General features: G+C 51.0%; 8 protein-coding genes across 8 annotated transcripts; 4 read left to right on the top strand and 4 right to left on the bottom strand.

Moving 5' to 3' along the window:
* Positions 1-93: 93 nt before the first annotated feature.
* On the bottom strand, positions 94-2,203 carry K460DRAFT_406777 (uncharacterized protein; the record flags this gene model as incomplete). The annotated part of the gene is made up of 3 exons (XM_040936992.1): positions 94-442; positions 494-1,709; positions 1,762-2,203. 3 exons carry the CDS (start codon positions 2,201-2,203, stop codon positions 94-96), a joined length of 2,007 nt encoding a protein of 668 aa, XP_040789142.1.
* Positions 2,204-2,471: 268 nt separating this feature from the next.
* K460DRAFT_406778 (protein import receptor MAS20) lies at positions 2,472-3,096 on the top strand (the record flags this gene model as incomplete). The annotated part of the gene is made up of 3 exons (XM_040936993.1): positions 2,472-2,787; positions 2,841-2,941; positions 2,992-3,096. 3 exons carry the CDS (start codon positions 2,472-2,474, stop codon positions 3,094-3,096), a joined length of 522 nt encoding a protein of 173 aa, XP_040789143.1.
* A 245-nt stretch (positions 3,097-3,341) lies between these two features.
* K460DRAFT_126540 (ras-domain-containing protein) lies at positions 3,342-4,537 on the bottom strand. Its single transcript, XM_040926653.1, has 5 exons — positions 4,361-4,537; positions 4,283-4,308; positions 4,131-4,219; positions 3,660-4,062; positions 3,342-3,605 (listed from the first exon to the last, which is right to left on the bottom strand). Exons 1-5 carry the CDS (start codon positions 4,399-4,401, stop codon positions 3,547-3,549), a joined length of 618 nt encoding a protein of 205 aa, XP_040789144.1. The 5' UTR covers positions 4,402-4,537; the 3' UTR covers positions 3,342-3,546.
* A 157-nt stretch (positions 4,538-4,694) lies between these two features.
* K460DRAFT_367337 (P60-like protein) lies at positions 4,695-6,251 on the top strand. Its single transcript, XM_040933561.1, has 3 exons — positions 4,695-4,854; positions 4,905-5,840; positions 5,891-6,251. Exons 1-3 carry the CDS (start codon positions 4,721-4,723, stop codon positions 6,099-6,101), a joined length of 1,281 nt encoding a protein of 426 aa, XP_040789145.1. The 5' UTR covers positions 4,695-4,720; the 3' UTR covers positions 6,102-6,251.
* A 419-nt stretch (positions 6,252-6,670) lies between these two features.
* On the top strand, positions 6,671-12,213 carry K460DRAFT_377746 (uncharacterized protein; the record flags this gene model as incomplete). The annotated part of the gene is made up of 7 exons (XM_040935007.1): positions 6,671-7,034; positions 7,135-7,255; positions 7,302-8,461; positions 8,855-9,714; positions 9,748-9,765; positions 9,799-10,103; positions 10,134-12,213. 7 exons carry the CDS (start codon positions 6,671-6,673, stop codon positions 12,211-12,213), a joined length of 4,908 nt encoding a protein of 1,635 aa, XP_040789146.1.
* Positions 12,214-12,399: 186 nt separating this feature from the next.
* Positions 12,400-13,506, bottom strand: K460DRAFT_406783 (NAD(P)-binding protein; the record flags this gene model as incomplete). The annotated part of the gene is made up of 3 exons (XM_040936994.1): positions 12,400-12,622; positions 12,676-13,299; positions 13,352-13,506. The coding sequence occupies 3 exons, from the start codon at positions 13,504-13,506 to the stop codon at positions 12,400-12,402; spliced, it is 1,002 nt and encodes a 333-aa protein (XP_040789147.1).
* A 3,154-nt stretch (positions 13,507-16,660) lies between these two features.
* K460DRAFT_126612 (uncharacterized protein) lies at positions 16,661-19,172 on the top strand. The gene is made up of 2 exons (XM_040926654.1): positions 16,661-16,844; positions 16,941-19,172. Exons 1-2 carry the CDS (start codon positions 16,773-16,775, stop codon positions 18,846-18,848), a joined length of 1,980 nt encoding a protein of 659 aa, XP_040789148.1. The 5' UTR covers positions 16,661-16,772; the 3' UTR covers positions 18,849-19,172.
* A 665-nt stretch (positions 19,173-19,837) lies between these two features.
* On the bottom strand, positions 19,838-21,694 carry K460DRAFT_238817 (MFS general substrate transporter; the record flags this gene model as incomplete). The annotated part of the gene is made up of 6 exons (XM_040927302.1): positions 19,838-20,879; positions 20,950-20,983; positions 21,044-21,188; positions 21,260-21,416; positions 21,471-21,571; positions 21,650-21,694. Coding segments are annotated over 6 exons (1,524 nt in total), but the record flags the coding sequence as incomplete, so codon positions are not given.
* Between the last annotated feature and the right edge of the window lie 8 nt (positions 21,695-21,702).

The following is a 21,702-nucleotide window of genomic DNA, read 5'->3' on the forward strand; positions in this document are numbered from 1 at the left end:
TTGCTTGATATATTACTTTTAGATGAAGAACGGCGAGTGACGCACCTGGAAATGCTACCGCAAGATCCTGCAACCATATATCTCGCCTAAACATCAAGTTGTCACACCTAACCCAACAGGCGTCTGCCTCACCACGTCCGTTAACCCACTGCCCACCAACTCCGTAAAATCTAGCCCAACCTCCTTAAGCACCACCGCATGCTCATGCGCCAACTTCAAACATTCATTCCATACGTTTCCCCCTTCATCCACACTGCTCAATTGCCTCTTCAGCAAAACATTGAATTGGTCGATATGCTCCTTCGCCCACTTGACGCAAGCGGACATAAGCTGTTGCGGGAAGCACTTTTGAAACATGTCGACCGTGTTCTTGATGACAGTGAAGTAAATGTACGAAATTTGGAAAATGTAGGAGGGAAGGTTGCCTTCAAATATGCACTGCCTGGTATATGTGTTAGCTTATAAGTCATGTCGGGAGAGGAGGAGGACCTACCGTGAGCGGGTTTTAATCAGATTACCGCGAGCTTCGAGGTAGGCTTCTCGTGCCCTGTCTTCAAAGCCTAATTGAACGACCCAGCTCACGTGCTGCTTAACAGAGGTGAACCAATTGTTGTGCTCTACCATATGCTTGATGAGAACATTTGCCAGCTTAGCGGCACGCTCGTTGACTTTGAATGTCACAATAGCCTTGGCCATCTCGTTGCCTCTAATGTTCTTTGCGAGTGCTTTCAATCGATCCACCTTTACGACAGCTTCTTCAAAATGTTGGAGCGCAATCTCGATGTCCAGGTCATCCAGTTGGCTCTCTGCCCACCGAATGCTCCGTTGCTGTCCGTCGATGTCAACAAATGTGCTCACCTGGTCGTTATTCACGCCATCTGAGAGGTTCTCTAAAAGGTCGGTTTTCTTCAAGAGGCCAGGCTCTCGTGAGAGCAAATGACTGTAGGAGTCTTGAGTTCGATCCTTCTCTTGCACTTCGGCTTCTTGGTTTTTCCGTAGGTCGTCCTTCGTTTTGCGAAAAGTGGATACGAATGCGGTCTTGTCCACCTTATCTTCACTTTTCGTGTCGTAAGTGAACGTCTCAGACCCTGCGCGAATGATAATCCTCTCCTCTGCAGTTCTTGTCACCTGTACATCTTGTAGAGGGATACATCGCTGCGCCACATATTCTACAGCAGGCCGATTCCCGTCCCGCGGGCCGGCGATGTCATTACGTGCCTTCTTCTCTGCAGCTACTAGTAGATGATCGTTCAGTAGAAGCAACCTTACCCTCCGTCTCGCTTTGAGAGTAGCAGAGTCTAACTCGAACCATCTCTTCGACTTCCACACAATGAATCGCCCGGGAATTGGAGGAAGATACTTCTGTGAGCCTTCGACATCTCTGTAGAGTTGCTGCAATTGCCCAGCTCGAATTTGGTTGAGGTCTCCAATCGAGCTTCTATTCGCTCTTCGGTTATTGACAGCATCGTTTGTGCTCGAGGCCGACGCAGTCTGCTCGAGGGTGCTGGTCAAATCAGACATGAGCTGGCGGAGGGTCCGCATTTCGCCCTTGAGCTTCTCTGCCTCTTTACTGATCTTGATGAACTGGGTTCTATTCTGGTAGACATTGGTCTGAAGGTCAACTGAGGTGCGGTGCTTCGTCTTGCGAAGCTCGTCCTGGTAGCGACGGATGTCGTCTTCAGACGCATCTGCGAGGATAGAAGAAACGTCTAGACGCCGCGTTAGTCAAGCTGTGCTGTGCTCCATCACCGTAGTCCTCACATTGCTCCGCCCGCAGATTAGGATCCCGCAACGCCTTCATGTCCACCTTCAACACGCGCCCATCAGAGCTCCCGGGTGGTCGCCCCTCCCTTGTCTGGCTTTTTTCCCTATACTGGCTCGGTATTTGCGGCATATCGGGCATAGTCGCTGCATTGAGAAAGTCGCTAGGCAGCGCTGTAATCTTCTGCGAGTACCGTCTCTTGACCAGATCCGCCGTCTTGTCTGCCCTGGGTTGCCTCTCTCGCGACACATCCCCTCTATTCTGCCGCGACCGACTGGAGTCATTGGAAGGGCGTGTTGAGTTTGCAAGTGTGGCAGGTCCAGTTCCAGTAGGCATGGGCGCACTAATCTGTCGCGGCGCGCTGATGGTCGGCGGGCCGCCTTTCTTGGGCGGCTTGACGCGCTTATTGCGGAGGGAGATTCCCTTCTGCTTTTCCGACATGTTGGCTGCGAGATCCCAGTACGAGATGGACGCTTGAGCGACTGGCGTGTGCTGGATGTTGACAGGTTACGGACAATGAATGCACGGGACCACGGTCAAGCAGGTGGAGCTCGGGCCCGCCGACTTGAATCGTGCCTCCCCCGACCGAGTCTCCAAAAAAGTTCCTCTACGTCCATTTCATCATCGCCACCTCGTCTCCCATTCCTTACGCGTGTTTCTGTTACCTCTCCGGCTCACCTCCCGCTCACTTAACACAACCACTTCCACAATGTCTTCGTCGTTAAAACCATCTACAATCGCGGCCATCAGCGCCGGCACTGTCGTTACAGGCCTCCTCGCGTACGCCGTCTACTTCGACCACAAACGACGAAACGATCCCGAATTCCGCAAACAGCTCAAGCGCGAATCAAAGCGGACACAGCGCGCGGCAAAGGAAGAGGCCGAGGCGCATGGCGCGGAGCAGAAGAAGGCCATCCGGGAGGCTGTAGCCGCCGCGAACGAGGAGGGCTTCCCCAAGGATCCTGAAGAGGTAGAGGCATATTTCATGCAGGAGGTCGCACAGGGAGAGGGCATGGTACAGAAAGGTAGGGCACAGTGAACGAGGAGGTTGCATGGAAAAGTGCTGACAGTATTGCAGGCGCAGATAATGTGGAGGCAGCTCTCTGCTTCTACCGTGCATTGAAGGTCTACCCAAACCCAAGAGAGCTGATCAACATCTACGACAAGACTGTTCCCAAGGTAGGTGCCCTAGTTTCCCTTGCCTCTCAGGCCCAACTGACTCGCGATAGCCCGTCCTCGACATCCTCGCTGAGATGATCGCTGTAGACACGTCGATCCCAGTCGGCGGCGACAAGACACCATCCGAGGCCGGATCAGTAGGAGGAATCGAGTAAAGGCACTGTCATACACCCTTCGCATTTCCCCATGGAGCATTCTAGGACTCACTCTACCCCGCTCACGGCTTACGGTTCACTGTAATATTCTTGTATATGTAAAAGCACGCTATCTATCTGGGTCTGGTCGAGCCAATGTCCGGCGTTCGGTTTAGCATGGTAGGCCTGGCAAGGGCGGGAGGCGGTATAGACGGCCCCCAAAGCGTATTTGACATATTGCGACGAATGCACTGCCTCGGGTGATAGCTGACGTCATCTGTTCCTACGCTCAATAACGCGTTGGTATAATACAGATTACTTGTCTCTAAACTAGAAGCGTTTCCCAACACGCAGCCTATGCCCGAAACGCCTTGCTCACAATGAAGTCGTTTTGACTTGCAAGAAACCCCAAGTAATTACAACACGTTCTAAGCGGAGGAACTAAAATGGACTCGAGGATCCATGAGTAGTCTAACATGAGCACGAGTTTTCTTGTTGCGGTTGGCTCGGGTTGATGTTCACATCAATCACTGAGGCTGTGGTTAGCACAATATCTTCGGACGCGTAGCGAAACTGGGACCTACTTTGATTTTGGCCCTGCTGTCCTTCGCCCTCCATGCCCGGCAACGCTTGCGCAATCCGCTTGAACAGGGCCTTTACATTATGGCCCACCTTTGCGCTTGTTTCAATGAACATTAGGTTGTTTTTCTTTGCCTCCTCTTCGCCTTGCGCCGTAGTAACCTCCCGCTTGTCATTCAAATCCGTCTTGTTGCCCACCAGCACAATGATGACGTCGTTTCCACGTTCACCCCGGACATCGTCGACCCATTTGCGCGTGTTCTCAAACGTCTTCTTGTTGGTGATGTCATACACGACAACGGCTACACTAGAGTCGCGGATGTACGAGGGAATCAGGGATCGGAATCGTTCTTGTCCTGCCGTGTCCCAGAGCTGTAGGCGGACGGTTCGGTCTTCGAGATACATTGTCTGGAGAATGGAGTTAGATGATGTTCTCGAACTGAAGCGGCCAACAGTATTGCATGGCGGGAGCACACCTTTGATAGAAAGTCTATGCCGATAGTCGCTTGATAGGTGTTGTCAAACGAATCGTACATGAACCGGGTGATGAGAGACGTCTTGCCCACTGCCCAGTCCTGTCAGCACCATCATCTTCACCTGTTCGTGCTCGAAATGATTGGAAGCTTACCGCTCTGCTCGCCCAGAAACACAAGCCTACAGCACATTAGCATACAAGCTCCGACGCTGGTCGCGGTAGTCCACTCACTTGAACTTCTTCAGCGGATTCGAGTACCCGGATTGCGCCATTGTGAATGATGTGTATTCGCAAATCCTACAAAGAAGAAGAACGAGACACGAGGAATAAAAGCCGGGCGCTGCTGCTTGTGTGTAGAAGTGGGGCACGGCGATGAATGAATAGGAGATCGATGATCGGGTGCTTTGCTCAAAGCTGGCGTTGCGGCCGCCTTGCCTAGCCAAACAGCTGTACTAACCCCGACTACCGAGACGCGGCAAGAGCGGCAGGGGTCCCCGACAGGGTCTGTGCGCCGCTGGTTGGAATTTTGGCTGGAATTTCTGCGACGCTTGAAGAAACCCCACGACTAAGATACAGCAACGATAACACACCATGGCGGATACAGAATCAGCGCCCGCGCAGTACAAACAGCCCAGCCGTAAAGGCAAGAAGGCCTGGCGCAAAAATGTCGACGTCACACAGATCCAGTCCGGCCTCAAGGACGTGCAGGATCAGATTATCCAAGGGTACGTTGCATACCTGGTGATCTTGACTTACACACGCTTATATAACCCAGTGGTGTCATCGCGGAGAAGACTTCGGACGAGCTCTTCGCAGTCGACGTAATCGGCTCTGCAGATATCCAAAAAGAAGTTGCGAGGCGCCACAAGCCCCTCAAAGCCGACGAGATTCTCGCCCAGCGCTCCGCCGTCCCTGCAGTGCCCTCCCGCAAGCGCCTCTCTGAGATTGACGACGAAGGCAAGAGGAAGAAGGCCAAGGTCTCAGGCAAAGAATATGACAGGCTAAGGCAAATCGCATATGGAGGCGAGCAAGTCAAGAAGGACGTCGTCCAGTCTGGCATGACCGCGGACCACGACCCCTGGGCCGTGCAGGAAGTTAAGAAGGACCCGAGGTTCTCTTTCTTGAAAGAGAAGAAGGCCAAGGTGGAACCCGTTACACTGAAACATGCACCCCTCTCGCAGGCAAAAAATGGAAAAGCTATCCCCGCAGTACGCAAACCTACGGGTGGAAAATCGTATAACCCCAAGTTCGAGGACTGGCAAAACGAACTCATGCGCGAATCCGATAAAGCGGTTGACGCGGAAAAGAAACGTCTACAAGAAGCCCGCGAAGAAGCGGAGCGCATGGAGAGGGCGGCCGTGGAATCAGAGTCTGATTCTGGCGAAGAGAGCGTTTGGGAGAGCGAATGGGAAGGCTTCAGTGACAACGAGAATGGAGGGGTGAAGACGAAGAGACCGGAGAGGAAGTCGCTATCGCAGCGGAACAAGATCAAGAGGAGAAAAGAGGCAGAGCGGAAAGCGAAGCACGACGCGAAGATGAAGGCTAAGGAGCAGCAAGTACAGGAGATCAAAAGGCTAGCAAAGAGCGTGGAGGAGAAGGAGAAAGCGAGGGCTACTATTCAGCAGGCTCTTACGGACAAGATCGCCGAGATAACGTCTGAAGACGAGGGCGAGGAAGTAGAGCTTAGGAGGAGGCAATTGGGCAGGACTCGGTATGTAACCCCTCTGAACCACTTGAACAACTCAATCTCACATCTTCTAGTATTCCAGAGGCTCCGCTCGAAGTTGTCCTGCCAGATGAACTCCGCGATTCACTTCGTCTGCTCAAGCCAGAGGGTAACTTGCTCAAGGATCGTTTCAGGAGCATGATGTTGCAGGGCAAGGTCGAATCGAGGAAGCAAATACCGTACGCCAAGCAGAAGAAGTACACCGTGTCGGAGAAGTGGAGTTACAAGGACTGGACACTCAAGTAGACGGATGCAAGCCACCCAAAAGGCGGAGCGACTCGGTCTCATACATCAGACATTATCTTGCAATAGCGCATCATCTGCGGTTCACTCTTACATATTTTCACACGTGTGTGTAAATACAAATTGCCTAGAATCCTGGCGTTCAGGTTAGTCATGCTTACAATGCCCGCGGAGTGAATCGTAAAGCCGTCAAGCTTTAGCCTTTCACTGTGAGATACTGAGGTATTGTGCAGACATCGATGTATTTTTCGAGCCTGTAGTCGGATTTGGATGCCTTGTTGGATGTACAGCAACGATTGCGTCAGGAACATGGGATGATAGTTCATAACCACTTTCGGAGCACCATCCTGATGGAATCCGGGGTAGCGTGCACGGGCCCAAGGCGTCACCTGCATCCGCTCTCCACCATGACGGTTGCCGGCTTCCAAGGTTTAACATCTGTGCTAATTCTTTCTCTAAATCTTCAACTTCCCCATATAGCTCACGCCGTGCCTTTTGGTTGCCTCTAGTCTAAATGTGAAGCCGTATAGTCACTCACCATTCAGTGCCGCTCGTCCTGGGTCGATATCAACATGTCCCTCCCGCCACAATCCCGTCGCAACCCGCAAGAGTCAGGTTCTATGAGTACAGGTAATAGCTCTCCTAAATTCACGCCGTCGCCTCGCTCCTCGCAGTCCTCCAATGCTCGATATGTGGTTCAGGAACCGAATTCTTACCAACTACGGTCCATGACCCCGCACAATGAGCCAACCACGAAACACGGAAGTGCTGAAGATGACGGGCTTCTACCCAGCATACGGCGCCCATCGCTGGACTCGGTACAAAGCTACGAGCTATACACGCCAGATGAGGACAGGGCTGTGCTAAAGAAACTGGACCGAAGGCTAGTCCTGTTCATGGCATTGCTCTACTGTTTGAGTTTCTTGGATCGGTCTAGTGAGTGATCCCGGTCTATGTCAGGATATCGGGGACATGTAGGCCGATATCTGCATTGCGAGAATAGTAGGAGATTGCATCGACTGATAACAAGTGGTAGATATTGGGAATGCACGCATAGCAGGCTTGAATGATGATCTGAAGCTAAGCTCCACTCAATATGAGTGGCTCCTATGGGCGTTCTACATTACATATGTCTTGTTCGAATGGATGGCACTCATGTGTGTGTTCAAGACCTATTCGATTGACTTTACTGATCATCGCTAGGTACCGATTAGTCCCGCCACACATTTACATCTCCATGTGCGTTCTGGGATGGGGCATAGTCGCATCCCTGCAAGCAGTGGCCACCTCCTTCAGCTTCCTCCTCATACTTCGAGTCTTTCTCGGCATTAGCGAAGCAGCGTTCGGGCCCGGCGTCCCTTTCTATCTATCTTTCTTCTTCCGGCGACATGAACTGGCCTTTAGAATCGGCCTGTTTGTCTCCGCTAGCCCCCTCTCAGCATCCTTTGCCGGGGCCCTTGCGTATCTGATCACTCTAGTGGGCGAGCATAGCCCGCTCAGCCCCTGGAGGTTACTGTTCTTGCTAGAGGGCTTTCCGAGCGTGTTGGTTGCTGTATGGGCATGGGACTTTGTGCCCGATGGTCCTGGGATTGCGAAGTGGTTGAGTCCTCGGCAAAGAGAGGTTGCTGTTTTGAGACTGCGGCAAGAGAAGGAGAACGAGGAGGACGAGCGGGAGACTGAAAAGCGTCGGGGTCGCGGGAGGGTCAACGTTCGCGAAGTTCTCCAGACGCTGAAAGATCCTAAATGCTACCTGACGGCGCTTATGTTCTTCTCCTGTAACGTCGCCTTTAGCTCGATGCCAGTATTTTTGCCAACGATAATTCGGGACATGGGATTTCAATCCATTACTGCGCAAGGGCTCTCAGCACCGCCGTATCTGTTCGCCTTCGTTGTAGTTCTCGCAACTGCATACTACTCGGATCGCCTACAATCACGCTCGACATTTATCGTATTCCATTCCTTGCTGGCTACGACAGGGTACGGTGTCATAGCGCTGTCTGGTTACTATGAATCCACCAACACCATGATACGGTACTTGGCGTTGTACCCGGCAGCCGCAGGGTTCTTCTCTGCCGTTACCTTAATCATAACCTGGACTATCAACAATCAAGAGACAGATAGTAAGAAAGGTACAGGAATTGCGATTCTAAATATCATCGGGCAGTTGGGTCCATTGGTCGGAACGAGTATTTTTCCAGACAAGGATGGACCATGGTATGTGAAGGGCATGAGTATATGCGCGGCATTCATGCTGTTGGTTGGTGTTCTGGCCGCTATCCTGAGATGGGTGTTGGTGCGAGAGAATCGGAAGTTGAGGGAGGATAAGGGAGGTGGGGAGTATGCAGGTCTTCCGCTCGAGGAGGGTGCGGCAGCGAGGAGTGTGAGAAAGAAGTTTGAGTTTATCCTATAGATATACTATCAAGAACCGCATACTTTCAGAATCTTGGAATTCCCGTTCCGGTGTGAGAAGTGTGAGTAGGCACCTTCGGTAGTTTGAGGCGCGTTGACGTAGCGCCAAGACTTTGACATCAGAGCGGAAATAACGCGCCGTCACGCATGTCACTTCGTGATAGCCCCACACAACCGCGCGCATGGCCTTCTCCTTCTACAGGCCACTGTCAACCCTGGCGCAGCAAGTTTGAATCAATAGTTTATGAGCTGTCTTCTACATTAGCGCCATGACGCTGGCTCAGACTAGGTAATCATGACCACATGACACGAGCTGCTGCCCGACCTACCTCAACCGCCCACTATAGCTTCCTCGAATACCCACCCGAGGATGGAGTCTTCAAAGTCCAAGGATGAGGGTCGAGATCGGGCCAACTACGTAGGTTCTAGAACGACATCGCAGGACAGCAGCCAAGAAAAGCTGGATGAAGTCGAAAAGGCTTCGACGGTTGTTGGCAGTCCGCAGATTTCGCCCCAACATGAGGTTCCAACCAGCGTCTTCAAGCCAGAAGCTGATCTAGAAAAGTTTCCCGGTCATGGAAAGCCTCGAAGAGAGTCTGATTCGACCAAGTTTGGCGGGGAAGAGGAGGACCCTAACGTCGGTGTATCGTTCCAGAGATCGTCAACTCCGTCCACTGTGCACAAGGCCAAAGGATTCAAGTATGAACATGCCGTCGAGAGTGGGATCAAGAGGATGCATAAGTTTTCGCTGTACGAGACGAGTACGAGGTTCTTTCTCATCGGAGCCGATATTGTGGAAGAGCAGTATCGCGTGCTGAAGATCGATCGCACGTCGCCGCCTGGACACTTGAACATTTTCGAAGACGACAAAGTGTACGACAGACGAGAGATGTACCAGCTCTTGAGCACTATTGATGATGGCAACAAGGCTACCGGAGGCTTGAAAGAGAAATGCAGCGCTTGGGGTTTGATGGGTTTCATCAGGTTTACCGAAGCCTACTACATGCTTTTGGTTACAAAGAGGACACAGGTGGCGATGCTAGGCGGCCACTACATTTACCAGGTCGACGGCACGGAGATGATTCCCCTAACAACTGGATCAACCTCACGGTTTCAGAAAGATCGAAATCCAGACGAAGCAAGGTTTCTCGCGATCCTCAACAACATGGACCTTACGCGGTCATTCTACTTCAGCTACTCCTACAACGTTACGAGAAGTCTTCAACAGAACATAATTCAGGAACGCACAGCTCTCAACGTGGGAATCGCGAGCCCTGGGCGCGACTTTCAGGACATGTTTGTCTGGAATCACCACTTGCTGGAGCCCGCTCGCGATACCCTAAAGAACGTGTACGACTGGTGTCATCCGGTTATACACGGTTACATTGATCAGTCTTCGCTCGACGTCTTTGGTCGCAGGATATATCTCACCATCATTGCTCGTCGATCGCGATTCTTTGCGGGTGCTCGCTTTTTGAAGCGTGGGACGAATGATCTAGGCTATGTTGCCAACGACGTCGAGACCGAGCAGATCGTGTCAGAAGCACTCACGACATCCTTCCACGCGCCAGGTCCCCGGCTGTACGCGAGTCCGACGTATACGTCATATGTGCAGCATCGCGGCAGCATACCGTTGTACTGGACGCAGGACAACACTGGTGTAACACCGAAGCCAGATATTGACTTGAACCTCGTCGATCCCTTCTATAGCGCTGCAGCATTGCACTTCGATCATCTTTTTGAGCGATATGGCGCCCCAATCTACGTACTAAATTTGATCAAAGCACGAGAGCGGACACCGAGAGAGTCGAAGCTACTATACGAATACAAGCATGCCATTGAATATCTCAATCAAACCTTGCCAAAGGATAAGAAGATCGAGTATGAGGCGTTTGATATGTCTAGGGCATCGAAAACCAGAGGTCATGACGTTATAGGCACCCTGGAGACACTCGCTGAAAAGGTGCTGCGCAAGACAGGATTCTTCCAGAATGGGGACGAGGCGTTTGACAAGCCACAAGTTCAAAATGGAGTGGCACGAACGAACTGCATCGACTGCTTGGACCGGACAAATGCCGCCCAATTTGTCATTGGCAAGAGAGCTTTAGGCCGTCAACTACAAGCACTTGGGGTCATCGCGGGAAATACGGTCGAGTATGATACTGATTGCGTCGAAATGTTCACACACATGTTTCATGGCCATGGAGACGCCATCGCGATTCAATACGGCGGCTCCCACCTTGTGAACACCATGGCAACATATCGAAAGATTAACCAATGGCAGAGCAGCTCGCGCGACATGGTCGAGAGCTTCAAGCGCTACTATCACAACTCTTTCCTCGATTCGCAGCGCCAAGAAGCATACAACCTATTTCTTGGGAACTACATCTACACGCAGGATCAACCGATGTTGTGGGAGCTCACAACGGATTACTATCTCCATCATCAAGATCCACGCTTGTGGCTCGACAAGGCACGAAGAAGCTACATTGACTGGTACACGCCAGCAAACCTTCAACCGCGCACGCTTCCGCCTTCAATCTCACCTAGTAGGCATGAGTCGGAGCTAGCTGAAGCCGTAATTAGTGCCCGTGATGACTACTGGCTCGAATACTACCGACCACTGGCCCTTTCCTCTTTTCTTAAGATCTTCGCATTCCGACTTGCATCCCCGCGTGCTGGCCGGGACAGTAGAGACGCGTCACATCCGTCTCGCAAAGAGAACCTTTCACCATTTATACCTCGCAAGAAGCGAGATGATCATGAGCATGGAAGGGATGGCAAGAAAGGACCTCGAAAAGGCGTCACTATCATTGATCCATCAAGCGAGACTGAGTCACGCCACAGCAGCATTGTCGGTCGTGGACGGAGAGATGTGTATCTCAGTGTTCCTCACGCAGATTCTCCGGCCAAGCAGTCAATCCTTCGGGATCCTCACTTCGAGACACAGATGCCTACTTCCAGGCCGTCAGCAACCGTGTCGTTCCAATCTATGAGCAACTCAACGTCTACTTCGACTGGACTATCGTCAACACTCAAACCAGGGTTTAAGCCTGCTGACAAGGCTCTCATCAACCAGTGGACGCTCGTACAATTCTATGATAACAGCATGAACCCTTCGGTGTCCACTACCGAAGAAGATGAGTACTCGCGTTACGTCGAACATCCACTAAGCCTGCCGCTCGTCGTCAGTAGCGAGATGCCCAGCGCAGATGATCCTGGCGCAATGGAATACTACGACTACCTTTGCATGACAGAAGGTGGTGTCCAAGCACCCAAAGAGTCAGACGACGAATACATGCGTATCACTCCCACCGACCTCCCGCGTCTTGATACTGACGTCGCGTCCATCCGCTCCTTCGCCTCCCACAACCGCCCTATGACTTCACAGTCTATGAGTACGCCGTTCTCTCATGCACCCTCGTACTCCTACCCCCAACAGTACCCTCTACACCCGCGTTTGCACCCATCATACGCTATTGAGACACCACCGTTGTATACGACGCCCGGCAAGTTCCAAACAGCGGAAGAGGACATTGAGGAATTTGAAGAGTTTTTGAAAATAAGGGAAAATCCACTGGATGTTGAAGAGGAGGATGGCGGGAAGAAGAGGTACAAGGCGTATAGGCAGTGGTTGAAGGGTAAAACCTTTTTTAAGCAGAGCAAAGTTGACCCGGAGTGGCAGACTCAGCTGCCTGTCAGATAGCGGCATGTAAGTCTTGGAGAATGGGTTAAGTTGGGCGTCAACGATCAGGAGCGAGCATTGCTTGGGGCGCTGATTTATTGTTATGGGTACGCGTCTTAGGCTTCATCGACACAATGCATTTAAATTATGAAGCTTTGTTTGTACCTCCCAGGTTAAATTGGAGACAGGCCTACTCAGTGCACTAGATCATGGCGTCAATACCAACTTGCCCGTCGTCTTCCTGCTCTCAATATCCTGGGTCGCGCGGACGATATCGCTCAGTGGATACACGTCGTGAATCTTGACATTCAGCCCGTCCTTCTCGATGAAGTTCCAGAGCTCCTTTGCAGCAGTTTGGAGCTCCTCCCGCGTGGCGATGTAGTTGAAAAGCGTGGGGCGGAGAAGCTTTACGTTCTTAGGTGATAGTCGCCTGTGACGTCGTTAATTCTCTTTTACTCGAAAGATGCAGGGGGGGAGACTTACGCAAGCGCAAAGCCCTCAACAGGGCCACTCGCATTTCCAAAGCTCACCATAGTTCCCTTCCGCCTAACGGTTGCCAGGCTACTGTCAAACGTAGCTTTGCCGACTGAATCGAAGACTGCGTGAACGCCCTCACCACCCGTGATCTCAAGAACTTTCTTGACAAACACCTGCCGATCCTCCTCGTGGTACTCCAAAAGTACCTCCGCGCCATTAGCTTTTGCTAGGTTTCTCTTCTCCTCCGTGCTCGCCGTGGCAATGACCCTGGCCCCGACCGCCTTCAACAACTGAACCAGCCACAACCCAACTCCACCAGCGGCGGCTGTGACGAGAATCCAGTCACCTTTCTGCACAGGATATGCATCCCTGATCAACGTCACGGCAGTCAGCGCTTGCAGGAGAGAAGCAGCTGCTGTCTTAGTATCGATAGAATCCGGGATCGGGATGGTGTAGTCAGAGGCCACGGGGACATATTCAGCGTACGCATACTGGCCCATGTAGGCAACTCTAGTGCCGACCTGTAAATCAGAAGGCACATTGGCGCCGATTGCGGCGACTGTACCGCTGCCTTCGCGGCCGAGAATGTAAGGGAACGTCGGGGGTTTGTAGATCCCTGAGCGGAAGTACCTGCATTCTCGTTAGTGCATATATAACGGAGGAGAGCAAATGGAAAGCTCACGTGTCGATGAAGTTGATGCCGATGAACTCGTTCTTGACCAGTACTTCGCCTTCTTTCAGCTGGGGAACTGGGACGTCCGTCTTGTACTGCAAAACATCTGTTCCACCTGTTTTCTCGATCTGGACGGCTTTCATTGTCTTGGGGAGGGACGACATTGTTCTTATGATTCCACCTCTTAAGCCGAGATGCGAGCGGAACGAAGCTAGTCTTGCTGAAGCAATTGAAGGGCTGATGAGTAATCTAGTAGTCCTAGTAGCGTGTGAAGCTAGAGTCATGGATCAGGGAACTCGAGGTGAGGGTTTTCATGTAAGACGACAGCTAATTGAAGCTTTTGAAGTAAATTTGGGGGTTGCGTAGTTGATGATTAATACACATGAGCTATACCCGAGCGATCTACGAGGGGTTTAGTTCAGCCCCGCTTCCGCGCACGTCATATCGCGACTTCCCTTTCGCGACCGACATGATTGTCCCACATCATCAAATCTGCAGAGGTTGGTGCCGATATAACTCTGCGACTATTGTCACTTCCTTCTGGGGAATGGTACGTACAGCCGACAATATGAAGGACGCTTTACCTAGACGCACGGACGCATCGCTTGAAGGGTTGGTGTTATTCGTATACCATCTTTACATGAACCCAGGATATCAAAGGCTGACCGCATTTGTGTTGAATCACAATGTGGCCGTTTAGGCGTTTCATTCTGGAAAAAGCATCATCGTCTTCAGACAAATCACAGCTTTAGTAAGCTACCAGAAGGCTACCACAATGCGAGGGCGTGCGGGTCATCAAAGGTGGACGACTGTAAGGAGGCCTCAAGTGCTAGCCCGGTGATGCGTAGGAGTAGCTGGTCAGGGCGTGAATGAGCGCACAGAGAAAACGGCTACCACTGATCACATAACGCCTCTTTTCACGACTGTAGCCATTACTTGACACAATAATCATCCAATCCGCAGAGCCCCACCTTTTGTGATCCGGCTCATTCGTTTCAAGCCGTCCAGCCTCCGCTTGAGCTCGTCATGGAGCTTCCTGAGCAGCTTCTCGCGAGGTTCATAGATGTCTCTGAAGTCAAGAAGTGGGCGAAAGCGAGTTTCACAGAGAATTTCGCTCCCCTGTCGATCCGGGATGCTTCTCCCTTGAAGATTACGAGGGAGTGGTAAATATACCCGGCTCTACAACTATCGAGGGGCTTCTTGTGACCGAGTTCGAACCACACAGCAAGATTGCAAAGTTTCCAGGCACTGGGAAGGTTCGGCTTTTGGATTTCATGGAGAACACCTTGCTATAGGCGTGTCTAGTGCGCAATGGACGCGTTCTCCGTGTTACCACGCTTTGGGCCTGGTCGAAGTCTTACGGTCCGACATACATGGATGTGTTCGAATTGTTTCCGACTGCGACAGGTCGAAGTCCACCCCCGTAGAGATTTCTCTTGAGATCGAAGCAACATCGAGATATTACCTCGCTGCCAAAGCCATCAAGCATGCCTCGAACGAGAACCCACACTTGTTCCGTGGGAGAATTCAGCGGTCATCAACGTGAGCGACTTAAAGAGCCCGTAAGTGAAGGTTCAAAGATCGGTTGTCGGGTATCTAATGATCGCTAGATACTTCGCAAGTGATCAAGAACCACCCAATATTCTCGTCCTCAACAATAAGACTAGATCGCCCACTCATAAGGCCCTCAATCGAATTGCTTCGACAATCGACCCGGGCTGCACATGAAACTTCAGGTCTAATGCTTGCAATGCTCGTAGGAACCTAAAAGGCCAGCATTGAGAAAGTTGCGCCGAACATATCTCGTATTCTAGTGATCGGTATGACATATATAGCGTCATATACAATAACAGCCCTACTAATAGTGCATAGAAAAGCCAGGGAGGCTCTCGAACAGCAACAATCCTGCATCGCTGTCCGATGAAGCTGGGATTAAGACCTTCAAGCACGGTCTTAAAGAACTCGGAGTAAGGTTTGAGAAAGCTGAAGTGGTTGGTAAGGAAGCTCAGATCCTGAAAAGAAAAGTGACTGCAGTCTTGGAACAGAAGCACGCAACTCTAGAAGAAATTCATACCACCTTGAAGATAGAGATGACAGCCTCAAGACTGTAACTTGCGGTGTTTAAAGACGATCATTTGGCTCTGAGAGAAGAACTTGAGGCTTTGTAGCAGGAGAACGCGACTCTGATTGATGGTCTTTCCAAACTTGAGCTCGAACTCAAGCAGTCTAACCTAAGAGCTAAGCTCGAGCTATCCAAAACAAACCACAACATTAGGAAATTGGAAGAGCGGGTCCACGCCTTGTAGAGAGATAACACGGACAAGGAGACCTTGGCGCGACTTGAGGAACAGGGGCGGAACGCGTTCAACCACAGGTGGGCGGCACGACAGGAGTAGAGTGGAGAAGTACTACGGTAAAGGTAGTAAAGTCGGCGATAGGGTGATAATATGGGGTGCAGGCACTCGGTTAGTTTCGGGAGGATTTGCGACGACTCAGGGTAATACAGTAGAACCGATATGAAAGCACTGGGACTAGAAAGGCCTCAGAGAGTTTTGCAAACATCACAGATACGTGAATGGCAGCGTAGGCCCCTCAAATGCCTGGATTATGGTGCACAATCTTTGGATCGTCTCTATTGAACTATAGAGCGATGATGCTTCAAGTTGCTGCAATCAGGAACCTCGACGTCTTCGCTACTAATGACATCCTGCGGCATGGCGTACTGCGCTCGCTATAGCATTACTCGGTTATTCATTCGACAGCGTCAAGAAAGGGGCAAAAAGCCTATGTATTTGCCGGATCCAGTGTCTATTCAGTCTGTCCCTACAGCTCAGCCTGCATGTCTTCAGTACCTTTCGATTCCTTAACTTAAAAGATGAAGAAGAAAGTAATGATAGACACAGTTACTAAAGGTATTTGAGATTGTAGCAAGCTAGTTACTCAAAGTACCTTCACGGAACCAGCCATAGTTTAACTAGGGCCTAGGCGCTTTTGAAATCGTTCTTTTCTTTAGCAAAACCAGTGTTGAACCTGTATACATGTTGGTGAATGTCTCACCTCCGAGAGAAGACTACTCTATGCTATAACTCCAACCTTTGTCAATGGTTGAGTCCCGGTAGATCATTTCCAGTGTTCAGTTCCGTGGTTCAGATTGCAACACCGCCTCTACACTTTGACCGAGAGCTCTGGCGAGCCTTAAACACTCTCCTTCTCTCTAACCTTTGGTTTGATTAGTGCACGTGCGCCAAGGAAAACCACACTAATACGCGCTCTTAGCTCCGGCGAAAGCTCGGTACGGAGTACGCAATACAGCGAACAACGAACCACGTACCACGAACCACGAAACGAGCTTGCCTGTCCATAAAGCGTCCTAATGTCAATAGTCGCAGCACAGATCCCATAACAGTCGTCCGTTAACCAGATTTGGGGCATGTCCAACACAACCGAGTCCGGTCGAAAGATTGTGTGTAGTCCCTGTCGGGCGCGGAAGAAGCGATGCGATGTATGTCCGAGTTCGCAACTACTGATTCCCCCCGCGCAGTCTTTCCTTAGGTTACTTCATGATCGCACTGTGGACTCAGGACTGACTATCTTGTAGGGTCAGCATCCGGTCTGCTCTTCTTGTCGCCAACGAAAAGTTCGCTGTCGATATCCAAGCGTCTCCACGTCTCCCCAATCAATAGTGGATCCAATATTCATTGACGTTGGACATGACCCGCCCCCGAGTCCTTGGTCTATGGCATTTACATCGCTATTGCCGGGGCCGACACCTGCCATAGATTCAACTACCCAGAACCCCGTGGACCCATCGGCATTTGAGTTCAACAATGTCTTTCCGTCTTCGAGGGCCATCCAAAGCCTTGCCTCAACCATAAGTATGGATTCCCAGCCGATGCTTCCCTGGGCTATTGAAGAAGAGCAGAACGGCATTACCTGGCAGCCACATTGGCCGGATGGCTTTTCAAGTCATTACTTCAACCTCGGCACGCCACTCAATGAAACCCTCAACCAAACTCAGTCTGTGGGATCTAGTAATTTGGCAATAGAAGCCACATCTTTACCGGACCGAACCGAGCTGATAGAGCTGGCTGACGTGTACTTCCGCCGAGTCCACCACTTTCTGCCGATCCTCCATAGGTCGACTTTTCGGGATTCCCTAGACAAAATGAATACCGAGGGCCATTCATCCGCTCTCATCTTTGCTGTCATATCTCTCGCAACTTGTGAGCGACAGGAAAGTTCGGTGATAGCTTCGAGGGTTCGGTGGTACAAGGAAGCTAAAGAGAAATACGCTTCGACCGATCACTTACCTACCCACCCACTCTCTACTCTACAGGCTGCTGTCTGTCTCATATTCCAAGGGATGATGATCAACGACTTCAATTCGGCCTGGCTTACTCTCGGAAAGGCTTGGAGGCAGGTCGTAGCCCTAGGCTACCATCGGCTGGACGGCGACTATGGCAAAGCTATGCCGAGCGCGCCTCCATTACCCCAAGATTGGATTCAACGAGAATCAATTCGAAGAGTCATATGGACTCTTTATATTCTTGACCGTGGGCTATGTTTTCCCGTTGGCCTCGTGCACAACATAGAAGACAGGTATGTTAATGTGAACTTGCCTATGGACGAGGACCAGTTTCAGCAATCAATCCGTGACGACAAGGCGACAGTCGTTCAATTCACATCCTCTCTCAACAAATTACTCAACTCTGTTCGCACAGTAGCAACCCGAACGAAGCGTGAGAACGGGTTGCACTACATGATACTAGCATATATGCTATTAGGCCATATTGTAGCTCATTATCACCACTCCGATAACTTAGACCACAGTGAGAAGGAGATAGGCTTCCGTCAACTCGAAGGCTGTCTCGTTAATCTGAGACTGTGCCTTCCACGATCGGTCACTAGCCTCTCAGCCGCGCCATTTGAACACCTGAGGAGTATTGTGTGGTTGAACGTTGTTATGAGCATCAATACCATCTTCCTATACCATGGCAAGGACGCGGATGATAATAGCACTGGAGTCACACACTGGCATTATTGTCTCACGGCGGCTCGCAATACAGTCGCCTTGATTCGAGAGGCAGGAGCTATCTCGACAGATCTGCTGCTCAATCCACATATTGCGTCAGCCCTCTTCTGCAGCTCCCGTATACTCATCATCGAATATCTGGTGCCGACTCAATCAAGCGACACCGCCAACAGAACGGATGGCGGACTTTTAACGCCGATGTTTAATCCAGGCATCCCCTTGACCTCGCAGGCTTTGGAGTTGCCGACTAAAGATCTTTCTCTGCAACAAGACCTCGACCTCACGATTCTCGTGTTCGAACGGCTAGCCGAAGCGTTTGGCCCTATAGGCATTAAATTCAAGAAGGGTGTGATGTTTTATCTGCACCAGGACGTGGAAATTGCAACTCAACTCAAGCAAAATGGCATCAAGGACATCATGTCTAGATGTGCATCGTGGGGCGCGGGACCACCGGGCTTTGTGGTTGTTCCATAATCACATCACAGACTCAGCATACTCTCTTCCGAGCTTTCTGAGCATATGGCGTACAGAAAGTAAACGTTCATCGTGTTAAACCTTCACTACAAATAATGCACTTCAGGCAGTTCTTTATTGCATTCGTTTTCGTTCTTCGTACAAAGATACGATTTGAACCAATCGTCTCCCACCGTTGCATTTGAAAGTACTTTCGGGCACAAACATATCCTGCATACAGTACAAATAAGCTTCGGCGAGCTCCTCAGGTTGACCTACAGGGTTTTTCAACGTAGCCTCTCGAAAACCTCTCAATATCCGGTCTTTCTGGGTCCCAAGAAGCTCCGTAGACACCCAGGACCCCACAGTTGACGCGCAGCGGCTTGAGATCGACTGTCTGGCTAAACGTGTAACTATCGACCGCGATGGGAAAGCCGGTCAGAAAATAAGAGCTGACAGTGACACGTTGAGTATACCGCGGACGTAAGAGTACCCCTTACTCGTACGTGGGCGTTAGGGTTATCAGATCTGAAAGCGGATATGCAGTCAGCATGTGGAACGGGTAGCCTTTGTTCATCATATGTGGCTTTTTTTCGCCGACCCCTGCTTAGCTCGTCCGATCCCTGCTAAGAATCCGCACTTGAAGAAGTGTGTATACATCATTACCAAATGGGTAGAATTGGCGTATTCTGTCCACGGCCTGTCGGTCCCGGTGCCGCCGTTAATCCCGTCCTGCATCCGCCGTTAGAAACACGCATCACACAACATGACTCAGTAGTGATCAATCTGTCAAAAGTTGTGCAATTCTTCGACCCTATGGTATCATCACCGCTAGCCAAGACGGTTCGAATGGAAGAGGCTAAATGCAACGGAGACAGTCATCTAGACAGAAAGACAATCAGTCGCAGCATTGGATCCAATGCATACTGTGTCATGATGTCCGAGTTATGTTGTCGTTGAAAATGGCATTGTAAGTAAACAAAAATTACTTCTCTAGCTGTCTAGCGGCACCGTTTCTCCCTGATGAAAGGGACATTGATGAAGGCGCAAATAGCCAACCCCATACAGACAAGCAAGGCAGCTTTGCACGCTTCTCCATACGAAATCTCCACAATGGCTCGTATCTCTGCTGGAAGCTTACCTAAGTACTTTAGTGACTCGATCACGCGTTTGACAGTCTCTTCGGTGTCAAGCTCAAAGTCAGGCGCGCCTGCAAGCCGCTTCAAGAGCCTCCATGCCAAGACTTGGCGAAACACGAGAGATATGACGGCGAGTCCGACAGTCGTTCCCAGCTGGCGGTAGAAGTACACACATGCAGTGACAATAGCCTGATCTTCAGGCCTCGCTACTGCAACCACCACGACAAGTGTAGATGTCATACCTCCGCCATTCCCTAAGCCCCCAACAATAAGACACACGCTCAGGATTGCAATGATTGTAGCCAAGGGAATAGAGGCCCCAAACAGTCCTGACCCCAGCGCAATGCCAAGGCATGAAGCTATGACAAGTGGATACGAAATGCCAGCTGCTTTGGCGAATCCCGTGCCTTTGTTACGCTTAATCATCGTACCGCAAGCTAGACCACCAATCACGCCTGCTACGATTCCTGGGAGCAGCAACGTGCCAGCCGCAGAAGCGGAAAAACCACCCACCGCCTGATACAACAGTGGTACGTAGAACAGGACGCCGTACCAGGCGACATTGCCGAAGAAGAGCGCGAGATAAGCTCCTAGGAAGACTTGCCCGAAGAGCAGATGTAGTGGCATCAAAGGGTTGGTAACTATTGCTTCCACGCGTAGGAAGACGACTAAGAAGGTGATAGCGACGCCTAACCAGATGAAGGAAGGCCAGTGATATATGCCGGCAGACATGTGATCGAGGAACACCAACAGTGATGCGAGCCAGATGATGAGGCTGATAGCGCCCAGGAAGTCGATTCGGGCAAGTTTGGACGAAGTGTCGTCCTCGTGTTGCTGATGGGTCGGTACGTGGAGGAGGACCGCCACAAGGAGAACTGCGATTCCACACAATGGTGCTTGACCGATGAAAGCCCTGCTCGATACATATGATCGTAAGCGAAATCTCGCCACGTGTCTCTCCTTCGATCTATAATGTTACTTACCACCGCCAACCGACAGCATCTGACAAAAGACCCCCTGAAGAGACATAGTCAGAAACTTGCGGGCATCATTGAGATTCATTAGGAAGCAACAAACCCAAAGGTGCTCCTAGACCAGCTCCGCAGGCGAAGACCATGTTCACATAGCCTTGCCACAGTCCCCGCTCTTCTAGAGTGACCACGTCACTCAAGAGAATGGAGACGGTAGTGAGGATTCCACCGGCACCTATCCCAGTCAACGCCTAAAATAATCAAAATTTCCCGTCAGCCTGTACAGTTCGTCGTCAAGGATCAATCGCAAGGAGGCACATACCCTCGCAATGATGAGTTGGGTCATATCCGGCGCCAGTCCGCAGAACAGTGCGCCCGCGCCAAAGACAAAGTAAGCAAAGAGCAGACAAGCCTTGCGACCAAACACATTGCTCAATTGGCCATATAGCGGTTGTAGTGCTGTTGTGGTGCAGAAGTATCTATGAGCATTTGTCAGTCACCGCCCGTCTTAGATTCGTCGAGCGGGCACGTACGCAGTCGCCAGCCATGTTGTCTTATTGAGGGCGTTCAAGTCACTTCCAATGCGACCATAACTGGACACGATTATGGTTTGATCCGCGGCAGCCAGAAAGATCTGTTATTCACAGTCAACCTGACGAAACTATCCAAGGATGGGAGGGAAACGCAAGTATGGAAGAAACAGAAGACGCACCCCAATGGATAGTGCGGGGAAAATGAACTTCAACCTCGCCCTCACGCTAGAAG

The sequence above is a fragment of the Cucurbitaria berberidis genome, assembly GCF_010015615.1.
Source record: "Cucurbitaria berberidis CBS 394.84 unplaced genomic scaffold K460scaffold_3, whole genome shotgun sequence".
NCBI classification, from domain to species: domain Eukaryota; kingdom Fungi; phylum Ascomycota; class Dothideomycetes; order Pleosporales; family Cucurbitariaceae; genus Cucurbitaria; species Cucurbitaria berberidis.

Bases quoted from the DNA above. Each gene is read 5' to 3' on its own strand.
- K460DRAFT_367337 (XM_040933561.1), top strand. From the start codon at position 4,721: ATGGCGGATACAGAATCAGCGCCCGCGCAGTACAAACAGCCCAGCCGT. The intron at 4,855-4,904 runs GTACGTTGCATA...TATATAACCCAG, and splicing joins CAGGATCAGATTATCCAAGG to TGGTGTCATCGCGGAGAAGA. The intron at 5,841-5,890 runs GTATGTAACCCC...CACATCTTCTAG, and splicing joins AGGCAATTGGGCAGGACTCG to TATTCCAGAGGCTCCGCTCG.
- K460DRAFT_126612 (XM_040926654.1), top strand. From the start codon at position 16,773: ATGTCCAACACAACCGAGTCCGGTCGAAAGATTGTGTGTAGTCCCTGT. The intron at 16,845-16,940 runs GTATGTCCGAGT...ACTATCTTGTAG, and splicing joins CGCGGAAGAAGCGATGCGAT to GGTCAGCATCCGGTCTGCTC.
- K460DRAFT_126540 (XM_040926653.1), bottom strand. From the start codon at position 4,401: ATGGCGCAATCCGGGTACTCGAATCCGCTGAAGAAGTTCAA. The intron at 4,309-4,360 runs GTGAGTGGACTA...AATGTGCTGTAG, and splicing joins AATCCGCTGAAGAAGTTCAA to GCTTGTGTTTCTGGGCGAGC. The intron at 4,063-4,130 runs GTGTGCTCCCGC...TCCATTCTCCAG, and splicing joins GCATAGACTTTCTATCAAAG to ACAATGTATCTCGAAGACCG.